Below are 15,138 nucleotides of genomic sequence, written 5' to 3'. Positions count from 1 at the left end.
CGCCACTGACCCACCAGGAGTCCGGAACATTTCTCCCAGTTGATCCTGGCGGAGGATGCGGCCGAGTGAATCTCCTGGCACTCACGCATCCTCCGCAGGTCAGCGGGATCCTTTACCGTGAGGAGCACGTCATCGGCGTAAGCCGAGAGGACGACCTTCACGCCCGGCCCTTGCAGAGCCAGTCCCGTCAACCTCGTCCGCAGGAGGCGCAGGAAAGGCTCCACGCAGATGGCATATAACTGGCCGGACATGGGGCATCCCTGGCGCACCCCTCTCCCAAAGCGAAGGGGCGCCGTCAAGGACCCGTTAACCTTAATCTCAACAGCTCTACAAACCTGTGAGCATACTCACAGGTGCGTACATTATACACCCCATCTGACAGGTTGCACGAGTGACCTTGTCCCAGATATCTCCCGTTCTGTGACTGGCTGCTGGGAGATGCATAGGCCGATATAGCATTTTCCATCCTTCCCTCCTTCCTTGTCGGTAAAACACTGGGCCTCCTCAACATGCTCGGCTGAAATTGGACACCTCATGGAGAATCGTTTCTGCACTCTGCATCATCGCTGGGTTGCACTGTTTGCTGTCTCGGTACTGTGCTAGCAGTGCCCCTTTAAATCAACACTCCAACATTAACTGGTGTGTACTGTAACATAAAATCATACAAAGGGCCGATTGCTGTTCAAATTACTATAATTATCTCATGCAATCTTATTTTAAAATACAACGTTTACATAAAGAAGAAACTATATCAATCTTCGTTACATTGCAGGTTGTTAACCATAATAGCACATTCAAATGCCCTCTGTTGTGTTGCTGAAATCTCGGAATCGGTACCGAACTGACACAACATTATAGTTATCAATTTTAAAAATGCAGCATTTGTCTGCCAGAGCTTTGCATGCAAAATTCATGGCTAATAACATTAAATGAAATATTCAGATATCCGTAGCTTTTTAAGCTCACTAGCTCATCAGTCACCCGGTGTGCCGCTGGTGCTAATGTAAATAAGAATAATTACAAATGAGGATCAAGAGAACGCTGCATAATTTCCATTTTACAAGCTAAACATTTTCAGTTGGACTTCTAAGTTACATTTATGGGAATTAAATTCCGATGAGAGCTGACTGAACTGTAAAAGGTTACATTGGGATATTCTAGTTATGTATGTACATTCTTAGCATAAAGAAGCAATCTGCACACAGCTGTACTGATGCCTATTGTCTTATAATGCCGCCTTTCAGATAAGACATTAAACCGAGGTCCCGTCTGTCCTCTCGGGTGGACGTAAAAGATCCCATGGCACTATTTTGAAGAAGAGCAGGGGAGTTATCCCCGGGGTCCTGGCCAATATTTATCCCTCAATCAACATAACAAAACAGATTATTTGCTCATTATCACATTGCTGTTCATGGAAGCTTGCTGTGCACAAATTGGCTACCGCATTTCCTACATCATCATCATCATCATCATAGGCAGTCCCTCGGAATCGAGGAAGACTTGCTTCCACCCTTAAAATGAGTCCTTAGGTGGCTGAACTGACCAATACGAGAGCCACAGTCCCTGTCACATGTGGGACAGACAGTCATTGAGGAAAAGGGAGGGTGGGATTGATTTGCCGCATGCTCTTTCCGCTGCCTGTGCTTGATTTCTGCATGCTCTCGGCGATGAGAGTCGAGGTGCTCAGCGCCCTCCCGGATGCACTTCCTCCACTTAGGGCAGTTTTGGGCCAGGGACTCCCAGGTGTCAGTGGGGATGTTGCACTTTATCAGGGAGGCTTAGAGGGTGTCCCTGTAACGTTTCCTCTGCCGTGAAGGAGTTCCGAGTAGAGCGCTTGCTTTGGGAGTCTCGTGTCGGGCATGCGGACAATGTGGCCCGACCAGCGGAGCTGATCAAGTGTGGTCAGTGCTTCAATGCTGGGGATGTTGGCCTGGTCGAGGACGCTAACGTTAGTGTGTCTGTCCTCCCAGGGGATTCCTACATTACAACAGTGACTACACTTCAAAAGTACTTCATTGACTGCAAAGCACTTTGAGATGTCCTGAGGTCATGAAAGGCGCTATATAAATGCAAGCATTCCTTGGATTCTAGAACGGTCACCGCAGATTGGAAGGGAACAAATGTAACCCTGCTATTCAAGAAAGAAGGGAGAGAGAAAACAGGGGACTCTAGACCAGTTAGCCTGACATCAGTAGTCGGGAAAATGCTGGAATCTATTATTAGGGACAAGGTAACACAGCACCTAGAAAATGATAACATGATTGGGCAGAGGCAACACGGTTTCTGAGGTTGTAGCAGCAGATTAGATAAGAGGGAACTAGTGATGTAGTGTATTTAGAAGAATGAGAGGAGATCCCATTGAAATGTATAAAATTCATAAGGGGCTTGACAGGGTAGATGCTGGGAGGTTGTGTCCCGTGGCTGGGGAGTAAGAAGTAGGCGTCATAATCTCAGAATATGTGGTCATCCATTTATGACTGAGGTGAGAAGACATTTCTTCACATAAAGGGTTGTTAATCTTTGGAATTCTCTACCCCAGAGGGCTGTGTCTGCTCAGTCATTGAGCATATTCAAGACAGATCGATATTTGGAGACTTAAGGGACTCAAGCAATATGCGGATAGTGCAGGAAAGTGTTGAGGTGGAAGATCAGCTGTGATCTTATTGAACGGCGGAGCAGGCTTGAGGGGCCCAATGGCCTACCCCTGCTCCAATTAATAACAGGTTTCTTCACCTTTGCTTTGAACAATGCCAGGATGCCTGACTTTCTTCCTATTTAACAGCCAGTTGAGAAAATTGCACATACAGGAGTTGCCTTCATTAATATTTAATATTGGAGAAAGCTCCATAATAAGCAGATCCTCAAAAAAAACACAGCATTTTCCACTCCACAGAAATTAGTGAAAGGCAAAAGATTTATATACCATTACCATCTGAAGGGAAACCAGAACTGCGCATTCTTGCGATTGAGCTAATTATAGTGAGCAAGAAACAGTCTCCCATTTGTCATTAAAAGATGAATTTCACCTCGAGCAAAGGAGCTGATTTTTGGGCCCGTTTCAAGGAGGGTAATTTGCCAGTGAATTAGCAGCACAATGAGATAGTTTGGGGACACAAGAGATTGGGACCACATAATGAGATTTGTTTTGTGTCAGCACGTGAAAAGCTTGCACATCACCCTGAGGGCAGGGAACCCTCAAATTAAGAGTGTCAAACGTGATTTGCTTCAAGTATCGGTAGAATAAAGTCTCTGACAGATCCGATAGAGGTACCAGCTATTGTGGATTGTTGACTGAGGAACAAAGCAGGGGGACGGCAGCCCTTGTTGGGCGAGGAGTAGGAAAGTGGAGACAGATTCTGGTGGATGATGAAAGGTTATACATGTCAGTTATCAGAAAGATGGCGGAATACCATGAAAGAACAGGTGCTAATTTCCTTTGGGCGGTCCCAGCAATGCCACTCCTGCAAGTCAAACACTGTAATTTCCCGCATATTCGTGTGACATTTCACATCCACTCAAATTTTCTGAAGTACTTCGTAAAGTGGTCATAGCACACCTCTTGAAGAAAGGTCTTTGGATTTCCCCCCCACCCCCCTTCTAAATCTTTATGGCCAATATTTTGTGCTCATCGAGTGTGAAGAGTGCAGGTCTTGTGGGAAGGGAACTTTTTTGTCATTTATCACTTGAGATCTGTACTGCGTATGTTGGCAAATTCCACTTCCCACACCAGCCATTTTATGGCATCTCCAAAAGAGAGGTTTTCAATTTACTGTCAAAGGGTTATAAATTATAAAAGGAAATTGGGTGACAAGCAAAAGATGCTGCCGATTCGCTGTCGCCTGTCCTGCGACTCCGCCCAAGATGTATTTGTGATGTAGAGCTCACCCTGGTGGACTGCTATGGTAATGCAATTACTGATGTATATAATAAAAAGATCATGTGACAAGGTCACATGACAAGTTCCTGTTGGAGACATCTTGTCGTCTGTGTGTTTGTGATGTCGTAAAGAATATAGCTCAGTATTCATATCTCCAGAAGTTCTGCATTTGTCTTAACTAGTTTGAGCACTTGTAATTTTGCTTCCTGTCACCCAAGCCCAATAGGCGAAAGGCCAATTCACTCAGTCACCCACTAGTTCGGAAAATACATGTTAACTGTCATTGGCATAAATCCAGCAACGTGACACAACTGATCTCTTCAGCCACTAAATCCCCTTCACAATTTTTGTTTCATAATTTCAACTCCAAAGCTAATTATTTTATGATCCCAAACATTACAAAGTTCATTTGCATGGACTTGAGAATTCAAATCCGTCCATTGGCAGTCTGCAACATCCACCCAATAATGTCTTAAGAACTTCAGAACAGAAGTCTATTGTACCCTTTGAGATCATTTGATTAAGGACCATGTACATGACTACGTTACTGATTATCAGGATCTATACTGCATGTACTTTGCAACACCTCAAGTAATTACCATCAGCATGCTCTTCAACCAAAAACTTCAATCATAAGTTCTTGCCAATCTCTCAGAATAATTCCGTTTCCCAATAGTCCTTTGTGGTGATCGATAGTTGCACACTTACTTCAGCCCTTATTATAGTGTCAGGTCAGCTGAAATTTCATGTACGTCACTAATATATTTAGTTTCTATTTTGTGCCTGAGCAAGCTGAATCAACGAAAACCAGAACTCGGAAGTTTCCACCTTGTACGTGGTATCCACAATTATTGTTTTAAAAGATGTAACTTCTCACTCTTAAATAGACATGATCTGCTCCTACTATTATTACTACCACTAGTATGACAACAAAAACAACTTGCATTTATATGGCTGCTTTAACGTAGTAAAACGTCCAAAAGCGCTTCACAGGACTGTAATCAGACAAAATTTGACACCGAGCCGCATAAGGTTGATATTAGGACAGATGGGCAAAAGCTTGGTCAAAGAGATGTTTTAAGGAGCACCTTCAAATTGGAAAGAGAGGTAGAGAGGTGGAGTGGTTTAGGGAGGGAATTCCAAAGCTTAGAGCCTTGGCAGCCGAAGGCACGGCCATCAATGGTGCAGCGATTAAAATCGGGGATGCTCAAGAGGTCAGAATTAGAGGAGCGCAGACATCTCAGAGAGTTGCAGGGCTGGAGGAGATTACAGAGATAGGGAGGCGGGGGGGGGGGGCGAGACCATGGAGGGACTTGAAAACAAAAATGAGCATTTTAAAATTGAGGCGTTGCTTAACCGGGAGGTCAGCGAGCACAGGGGGTGATGGGTGAGCGGGACTTGGTGCGAGTTAGGACGCGGGTAGTCGAGTTTTGGATGACCTCAAGTTTACAAGGGTGGAATGTGGGAGGCCAGCCAGGAGTGCGTTGGAGTAGTCAAGTCTAGAGGTAACAAAGGCATGAATGAGGGTTTCAGCAGCCAATGAGCTGAGATGGGGCAGATTAATACTACTAATAGCACTAATTCTATGATTGGTAGTACTACAACAACAAAAACTTGCATTTATACAGCACCTTTAACATAGAAAAACATCCCAGATACATCACAGATAAAAAGCAGATGCTGAGCCAAAGAAGGAGCTATTAATAGGGGGCACCAAAGAGGTGGATCTTAAGGAGTATCTTAAAGAAGCAAAGGGCAGTGTTGAGTCAGAGGGGTTCAGGGAGGGAATTTCAGAGAGTGGAACTAGATAGCTGGATGCATTGCAGACAATAGTACAGCAAAGGGTAGGAGATTTTGGGGGAGGGCCGGGGGTGAGGTGGGTGGATTGTACAACCTGAGGATAGTTATAGAGATAGGGAAGGGTAATAGGGAGGCCATGAAGAGATTTAAATACAGGGATTTCCCGAGAAGGCATTGGCGATAACAAAATTCACTGAGACACATTCCCATGATGAAAGTAATTCACAGATCATCTAGCCCTACAACAAAAACACAACGCAGCAAGAACTTGTATTTATATAGCACCTTTAACGTCGTGAAACGTCCCAAGGCGCTTTACAGGAGTATTATGCGATAAAAATTGAACACCGAGCCGCATAAGTAGAAATGAGCTCAGGGGACCAAAAGCTCGGTCAAAGAGGTAGATTTTAAGAAACATCTTCAAAGGAGGAAAGAGAGGTAGAGAGGCGGAGATGTTTAGGGAGGGAATTCCAGAGCTTGGGGCCTAGGCAACAGAAGGCACGGCCACCAATGGTTGAGTGATTATAATCAGGGATGCTCAAGAGGGCAGAATTAGAGGAGCGTAGACATCTTGGAGTGGGGGGGGGGGTGGAATTGTGGGGCTGGAGATTACAGAGACAAGTGAAAAGCACTTTAAATAAACACATCTCTGGATATCTGAATGGTCTTTTGATCTGTCATGCTCACTGTGCCGATAAAATCTCAAACTTTGCAATGAGCCAAGATTGGAAACCATGCCGAATTTTGGAATTCTAGGGTCACAACATGGGCCTTCCTTCTTCAGAGATATTGGCGTTGATGTGCACAGGAAGTCGTATGATGGCACTTCCTGTGCTGAATAGAACTTTCTGTTGTGACAATTTCATTGAGTTTTTTTTTAACTTTTGTGCAACTACGCACAACAAGAAATAAAATTAAATGTTGTCACCACCACTTGGAAAGATTGGGGACACTGCAGTGACACTTCTGTTCTAATTAATGCTGTTTAGGTCCTGACTCCATCAATTCTAGCTCAGGAGAACACAGAGGAAAAAATGAACATCTAACATTACTAATACAAAAGCAAAATACTGCTGGAATCTGAAACAAAAACAGAAAATGCTGGAAATACTCAACAGGTCAGGCAGCCACTGTGGAGAGAGAAAAATGGAACGTCTGACCCGAAATGTTAACTCTGTTTCTCTCTCCACAGATGCTGCCTGACCTGCTGAGAATTTACAACATTTTCTGTTTGTATATCTAACATTACAAATTGATTTGAATTCTCCTCTAACGGGAGAAGTAGGTTAAGCATGCCTTTTTAGTAATTCAGTAGTAAAAGTTACATAAAATATATCGCTCGTGTCTGCTTTACTGGTTTTGAGGAGTTTATATATTATATATGTGTGCTGTTAGTTTATCTTATGTGCGATACAATAGATAGCCACCGAATGTTGTCACGGGTGGAAACTTTGCTGGAATTGAACCCGATGTCAATCTTAACCAAACTCTTTGCCCATAGTTTAACTCCAGCACCGCGTCGCCTGTCACAACTCTGCTGCTGGAGACGCTACTGTCCGTATCTTCAGACTGGAAGGCCAGCTTATCCACTCCATCAACCACCAGGTAGCCAGACAAATGTGGGCTGGAAGACTCGATAGTGTACTTGAAGACATACACGCCGAGGTAAGGAATTGAAAACTTGCCACTGCCGGTTGCATAGGAAGCACCATAATTGACATAGAGGTGGTTAAACCTGATTGGGCCGGCTGTTTTCATCATGTAGGTGTGCGCGACGAAGAACGTCACCATCGGGGCATATCTGTAGGATCCTCTTGAAAAATCTACCAAAGAATTCAAAGGAAAATCAGGTGAATGATTTGATGGCGACAAAGAGATCATGACTCAATGCTGTCACTACCCACTGCTATTGTAATGTTAAACTGCTGCAAGGAGTAAGCAATCTGCTCAAATATAAGATAGTCACCAATAATAGTCTTGCTACGATTGTACAGGGCCTTGGTGAGACCACACCTGGAGCACTGTGCACAGTTTTGGTCTCCTTATCAAAGGAAGGATGTACTTGCCTTGGAGGCGGTGCAACAGAGATTCACTAGATTGATTCCTGGGATGAAAGGGCTTTCTTATGATGAGAGATTGTGTTGAATGTGCCTATACTCTCTGGAGTACTTATATATTGCCTTTAACATAGTGAAATGTCAGAAGGCGCTTCACAGAAGTCTTATGAGATTAGAAAATGTGACACTGAGCCGCATAAGGAGAAATTAGGGCAGATGACCAAAAGCTTGGTCAAAGACGTAGGTTTTAAGGAGCGTCTTGAAGGAGGAAAGAGAGGTAGAGAATCAGAGAGGTTTAGGCAGGGAGTTCCAGAGCTTGGGGCCCAGGCAACAGAAGGCACGGCCACCGATGGTTGAGCGATTATAATTAGGGATGCTCAAGAAGGCAGAATTAGAGGAGCACAGACATCTCGGGGGGTTGTGGGGTTGGAGGAGATTACAGAGATAGGGAGAGGCGAGGCCATGCAAGGATTTGAAAACAAGGATGAGAATTTTGAAATTAAGACGTTGCTTAACCGGCAGCCAATGTAGGTCAGCGAGCAAAGGAGGTGATGGGTGAGCGGGACTTGGTGCGAGTTAGGGCTGCTGAGTTTGGGATCACCTCTAGTTTATGTAAGTTTCCATTAAGACAAAAGTATCAGGATTAAATGGGACTTACTTATTGTGAGGCAGAATATCTCTGTCACTAGCCTGGAAGTAAATCTATATTTCAAGTAAAAGGCAAAACTATTTCAGCTATTGACCCCAAGCACTCATCTGGGAAACTTTGTAACATGGTTAAAATGGCAACACGCATGCGCAGAGCGTGGTTTCGCTCCACCTTGTAATGGCACTGACTCCTGCTTTAAAGGGGCAGGCGTGTCCAAATCTGATGTTTTTTTTAAATCAGACTCAAATGCACACCTCAGCTTTGGAACATGACCTGTTGGTCATTCCTGCCTGGCACAGCACCAGCCTGCTCTGCCCAAACTCCACGGGGTGGAAATTCGCTCTCGCCTCGGTTAGGGGGTTGTCCTGGGCGGAGCGGTAAATTTTGCGCCGGCAAATGGTTTGCATCTACCACCGCAAAATCCATCAGCTGGGCCCGGAGTTTGTAGCGGGGCACTAAGGGAGGCGTTAACGCCTCCTTTAGGGCACTAGGCCGACTGAGCGACTGAAAATCCCGAGCTAAAGAGCCAGCCTCATACTTACCCGAAGTCGACATTACTTACCTCACTGCGCCTGCTACAGCTCGGACCGCCCGCTTTCCCAGGCGTTCCCACCAGGGGGCGCTACAGCGCGCTACAGGTCGGGCGGGAGCCAAAAATCGAGCCGGTGTTGCAACCAGAGGCGTTGCACACCGGCTCGCCTCTCCGAGGCGGTAATGCTCCGCGCCCCCGCCGATACCAGCACCAGATGTCCCGGTGGGGCGCTGGAAGCTGACCGTCTGGGTGCAAGTGCTTACCGCCGCCATTACCGCCCCTCCGAGGGTGCTAAGAGGGGCGGCAGAAGGCCGAATTTCCACCCCCATGTGCCTTCTCGCTTGGATTGGGAAACAGTGTCAAAATTGGCCTTGCTAATGAATGAGTTAAAGCAAAATAATTTCACTTTGTTTCCATTGATAAATGTTTTCGAAGCTTTGTTATTGTAAAAAAAAAACACAGCAGGTTCTGTTACTGCTGCCAAGTTACCCCCAAATAAGCCTCAATTTGTTTACAAGTGTAACAGTGGAAGATAAATTCTTTGGTTTGGCTCTTGATAGGACTTTGTCTTCCAGCACGGAGGGTTATGAATTCAAGCGCTGCTCCAGGGTATGAGCATATAATCTGGGCTGACACTTCAGCACAGTACTGAAGCATTACTGAATTGTTTGGTGGTGCCTCCTCTTGAATGAGACGTTAAATTAAAGCCCCGTGTGCCCCGCTCAAGGAGTCGTAAATGATCCCATGGCACTATTTGAAAAGCAGAGGGTTCTCCCAGTGACCTGAACACGACTCACCCCTCAATCAATACCATCAATAGCAGACAAACTGCTCATTTATCTCATTTGCTATTTGTGGGACTCAAGTGCGCAAATTAGCCGCAGTGTTTGCGTACATAATAATAACAGTGGCTACACTTCAAAAGCAAAGCGCAGGAGTGCAAAAGGTGTCTGCAAATACATGCAAGTTCTTTCTCACAGAAGGGGTTTTTGGCAGCTCATTCATCACAGGATAGCTCAGGTAAATACGTGGCTTGAGGAGTGGTGCAGAAGGGAGGGATTCAAATTCCTGGGGCATTGGAACCGGTTCTGGGGGAGGTGGGACCAGTACAAACCGGACGCAGGGCAGGACCGGAACCAATGTCCTAGGGGCAGTGTTTGCTAGTGCTGTTGGGGAGGCGTTAAACTAATATGGCAGGGGGATGGGAACGTATGCAGGGAGACAGAGGGAAGTAGAATGGGGGCAGAAGCAAAAGGTAGAAAAAAGAAAAGTAAAAGTGGAGGGCAGAGAAACCTAAGGCAAAAAGCAAAAAGGGCCACATTACAGCAAAATTCTAAAGGGGCAAAGTGTGTTAGAAAGACAAGCCTGAAAGCTCTGTGCCTCAATGCGAGGAGTATTTGGAATAAGGTGGACGAATTAACTGCGCAGATAGCAGTTAACGGATATGATGTAATTGGCATCACGGAGACATGGCTCCAGGGTGACCAGGGCTGGGAACTCAACATCCAGGGGTATTCAACATTTAGGAAGGATAGACAGAAAAGAAAAGGAGGTGGGGTGGCATTGCTGGTTAAAGAGGAAATTAATGCAGTAGTAAGAAAGGATATTAGCTTGGATGATGTAGAATCGGTATGGGTGGAGCTGCAGAATACCAAGGGGCAGAAAACACTAGTGGGAGTTGTGTACAGACCACCAAACAGTAGTAGTAAGGTTGGGGACAGCATCAAACAAGAAATAAGGGATGCATGCAATATAAGTACATCAATTATCATGGGTGAATTTAACCTACATATTGATTGGGCTAATCAAACTGGTAGCAGTGCGGTGGAGGAGGATTTCCTGGAGTGTAATAGGGATGGTTTTCTAGACCAATATGTCGAGGAACCAACCAGGGAGCTAGCCATCCTAGACTGGGTGATGTGTAATGAGAAAGGAATAATTAGCAATCTTGTTGTGCGAGACCCCTTGGGGAAGAGTGACCAGAACATGGTAGAATTCTTTATTCGGATGGAGAGTAACACAGTTAATTCAGAAACTAGGGTCCTGAACTTAAGGAAAGGTAACTTCGATGGTTTGAGGCATGAATTGGCTAGAGGAGACTGGCAAATGATACTTAAAGGGTTGACGGTGGATAGGCAATGGCAAACATTTAAAGATCACATGGATGAACTTCAACAATTATACATCCCTGTCTGAAGTAAAAATAAAACGGGGAAGGTGGCTCAACCGTGACTAACAAGGGAAATTAAGGACAGTGTTAAATTCAAGGAAGAGGCATATAAATTGGCCAGAAAAAGCAGCAAACCTGAGGACTTGAGAAATTTAGAATTCAGCAGAGGAGGACAAAGGGTTTAATTAAGAGGGGGAAAATAGAGTACGAGAAGAAGCTTGCCGGGAACATAAAAACTGACTGCAAAAGCTTCTATAGATATGTGAAGAGAAAAAGATTAGTAAAAACAAACGTAGGTCCCTTGCAGTCAGATTCAGGTGAATTTATAATGGGGAACAAAGAAATGGTAGACCAATTGAACAAATACTTTGGTTCTGTCTTCACGAGGAAAGACACAAATAACCTTCCGAAAGTACTAGGGGACCGAGGGTCTGGTGAGAAGGAGGAACTGAAGGATATCCTTATTAGGCGGGAAATTGTGTTAGGGAAATTGATGGGATTGAAGGCCGATAAATCCCCGTGGCCTGATAATCTGCATCACAGGGTACTTAAGGAAGTGGCCCTAGAAATAGTGGATGCATTGGTGATCATTTTCCAACAGTCTATCGACGCTGGATCAGTTCCTATGGACTGGAGGGTAGCTAATGTAACACCAGTTTTTAAAAAGGGAGGGAGAGAGAAAGCGGATAATCATAGACTGGTTAGCCTGACATCAGAGGTGGGGAAAATGTTGGAATCAATGATTAAGGATGAAATAGCAGTGCATTTGGAAAGCAGTGACAGGATCGGTCCAAGTCAGCATGGATTTATGAAGGGAAATCATGCTTGACAAATCTTCTGGAATTTTTTGAGGATGTAACTAGTAGAGTGGACAAGGGAGAACCAGTGGATGTGGTGTATTTTGGACTTTTGACAAGGTCCCACACAAGAGATTTGTGTGCAAAATTAAAGCACACAATACTGACGTGGCTAGAGAACTGGTTGGCAGACAGGAAGCAGAGAGTCGGGATAAACAGGTCCTTTTTAGAATGGCAGGCAGTGACTAGTGGAGTGCCGCAGGGCTCAGTGCTGGGACCCCAGCTCTTTACAATATACGTCAATGATTTGGATGAAGGAATTGAGTGTAATATCTCCAAGTTTGCAGATGACACTAAACTGGGTGGTTGTGTGAGCTGTGAAGGGGACACTAAGCGGCTGCAGCATGACTTAGATAGGTTAGGTGAGTGGGCAAATGCATGGCAGATGCCATATAATGTGGATAAATGTGAGGCTATCCACTTTGGGGGCAAAAACGCGAAGACAGAATATTATCTGAATGATGGCAGATTAGGAAAAGGGGAGGTGCAACGAGACCTGGGTGTCATGGTTCATCAGTCATTGAAAGTTGGCATACAGGTACAGCAGGCGGTAAAGAAGGCAAATGGTATGTTGGCCTTCATAGCTAGGGGATTTGAGTATAGGAGCAGGGAGGTCTTACTGCAGTTGTACAAGGCCTTGGTGAGGCCTCACCTGGAATATTGTGTTCAGTTTTGGTCTCCTAATCTGAGGAAGGACATTTTTGCTATTGAGGGAGTGCAGCGAAGGTTCACCAGACTGATTCCCGGGATGGCAGGACTGACATACGAGGAGAGACTGGATCGACTGGGCCTTTATACATTGGAGTTTAGAAGGATGAGAGGGGGACTCATAGAAACATACAAGATTCTGATGGGACAGGACAGGTTAGATGCGGGTAGATTGTTCCTGCTGTTGGGGAAGTCCAGAACCAGGGGACACAGTCTTAGGATAAGGGGTAGGCCATTTAGGACTGAGATGAGGAGAAGCTTCTTCACTGAGAGAGTTTTGAACCTGTGGAATTCCCTGCCGCAGAGAGTTGTTGATGCCAGTTCATTAGATATATTCAAGAGGGAGTTAGATTTGACCCTTATGGCTAAAGGGATCAAGGGGTATGGAGAGAAAGCAGGAAAGGGGTACTGAGGTGACTGATCAGCCATGATCTTATTGAATGGTGGTGCAGACTCGAAGGGCCGAATGGCCTACTCCTGCACCTATTTTCTATCTTTTCTATGTTCTATTTCCGTAAATTGGACGAGTAAATCCGCAGGGGGATGAGAGAGGACAATGGGAGTTGGGGGTGGGAATCGCAAGCCAGCAATGCCCCTCAGGACTATTTTAGAGCCAGGGGGGTCTCTCCCAACTCCACATCAGACTTAAAGAAAGATATATACTCGCTTTTTTGTTTTTGCTTGCTGCTCAGCCACAGCAACGGCTGCAGATTCCTGAGGCCGTTAAATTTAGCAGAGGGGGCGTCGGTCTAACATTTGCAGATGTAAGGAGCACGTTTTCGACGGCTGATGGTCACTGAAAAATCACCAAACCCAATATGGGGTCGCATGTCTTGGGGCGCAACAAGGGTCCAAAAAAGTAGGCCCAACAAGGGTCCATTTTCCCCACCACCCCAGTGTTGTGCATAAGCAGTAGAATAATGTGTTATTTAATATCCATTCTATGTATGTACAATGTTATGTGGCAAAAGGATGACTGGGGGAGAAATAGGGGGCGGTAACCGGCTTAGGGTGGAAGCCCAGGCCAGGAAATTGTGGTTACCGCTCCTCAGAGGAAGTGGAGTGCAATCTAACGCGCTCCACTTCCTATTGGGGCGGGTCCCGGGGCGGTACTGGGGGCACGCGTAGCGCTGACGCGTTTCAACACCCTTCCCCTTCGGTTAAAGGGGAGGGGCCGCTGCAAGCTCTGCCGGGCCTCTGACGGCCTCCACTGGGCCACCAGGGCGGTGTGGTGCTGAGGCCTCAGCCCGACCCTCCCAACCGGGGCGCGGGGGGGGCTGCACGATGGCGGCCCGGACCACGCCAGTGCCGAGGAAGTCGGGCCGACCGGCGAGTCGCCAAACCCACCAAGATGGCGGCACGGGGCGCTTGGAACCGGCCCTTTAACATCTGCTCCGCGAGCGGATGTCGACCCTCAGGGCGCAGGGCAATATCCGCCGCCGGGTGGAAAGGGGTCGGCCCGCGGCTGCTCAGGGGTCAGCGGGTACGGCGATGATGTAATCGCCGGTTGCGCGGTGGCCCGGAGCGCTACCGGCGGGCGCGCCGTTACCACGGCAGCTCCTCCGCTAACCAATGGGAGCAGGTAGCGCCCACCCCCCCAGCCACTCCCCACCCCAGGCAAAAAGTGTTTCATCTCCCATTAGCGCCCCCCAGAGGCGCTAATGGGCATCGCAGAAAGAGGCGATTCCGACCCCACTTTGCCGCCATACTTCTCCATGGGCTTCTGTCATTACCTATATGTGGACCGGGTGCAACTAATGTTCCACCGCCCCAATTTCCTGACAGGCCTATGATTCCATTCCCCCGATATTCTTCGGAGGGGATTTGCCCTGGAGGATTGCAGCTACTCTCATTATCTTTCAGATAATGGTGACTGGGATGTGACCATAATTTCCTTGGTGGTTTAGATCGGGAGCGCGATGTAAGTTAAAATCTTCCTTAACCGAGTGGCGCAAGATGCTATTAATCTGAAGTGCCTGGCGAGATGAGGATAGCGATTACATTATCATATCATGTTCCATGCACTTTCACCCAAGTCATCCCTTGGCCATTTAGTAGAGGCCTCAGACTTTTTAAAATACATGAGTGATCGGTGCCATGCAAATATCATGTATACATTGATACAGACGCACTAATTATTTGTACATTAGAAAGAGATCTCCCAAATAAATGGAGTTAAGTTCAACTAAGAGTGTTCAAGAGTGTTCAAGAGACTATAAAATACAGCAGGGAGTTCCAGAGCTTGGGGCCTAGGCAGCTGAAGGCACGGCCACCAATGGTTGAGTGTTTATAATCAGGGATGGTCAAGAGGGCAGAATTAGAGGAGCGCAGGCATCTCGGGGGGGCTGTGCAGCTGGAGGAGATTACAGAGATAGGTAACAACATAGGAGAAAAGTCATCGGGTCATTTAGAAAATTGTGGGTTCGAATTAGTTTTCTTTGAATGCTTTTATTAGTTGGAGATGGGGAAGAAAACTGTTTGACTGGGT

At 46.3% G+C, this 15,138-nt stretch overlaps 1 protein-coding gene across 1 annotated transcript in view; it reads right to left on the bottom strand.

The window, feature by feature from the left end:
• Positions 1-685: 685 nt before the first annotated feature.
• The window catches only part of LOC139250309 (multimerin-1-like), an 87,834-nt gene continuing 73,381 nt past the window's right edge, over positions 686-15,138 (bottom strand). The window contains exon 8 of the mRNA XM_070872803.1: positions 686-7,500. Coding sequence (XP_070728904.1) covers positions 7,079-7,500 — 422 coding nt within the window. The 3' untranslated portion in view covers positions 686-7,078. The remainder of the gene's footprint in view (positions 7,501-15,138) is intronic.

Source organism: Pristiophorus japonicus, chromosome 2, assembly GCF_044704955.1.
Source record: "Pristiophorus japonicus isolate sPriJap1 chromosome 2, sPriJap1.hap1, whole genome shotgun sequence".
NCBI lineage: Eukaryota > Metazoa > Chordata > Chondrichthyes > Pristiophoridae > Pristiophorus > Pristiophorus japonicus.
The sequence above is the reverse complement of the archived record's forward strand: the minus strand, read 5'-3'. Positions and strand labels throughout refer to the sequence as shown.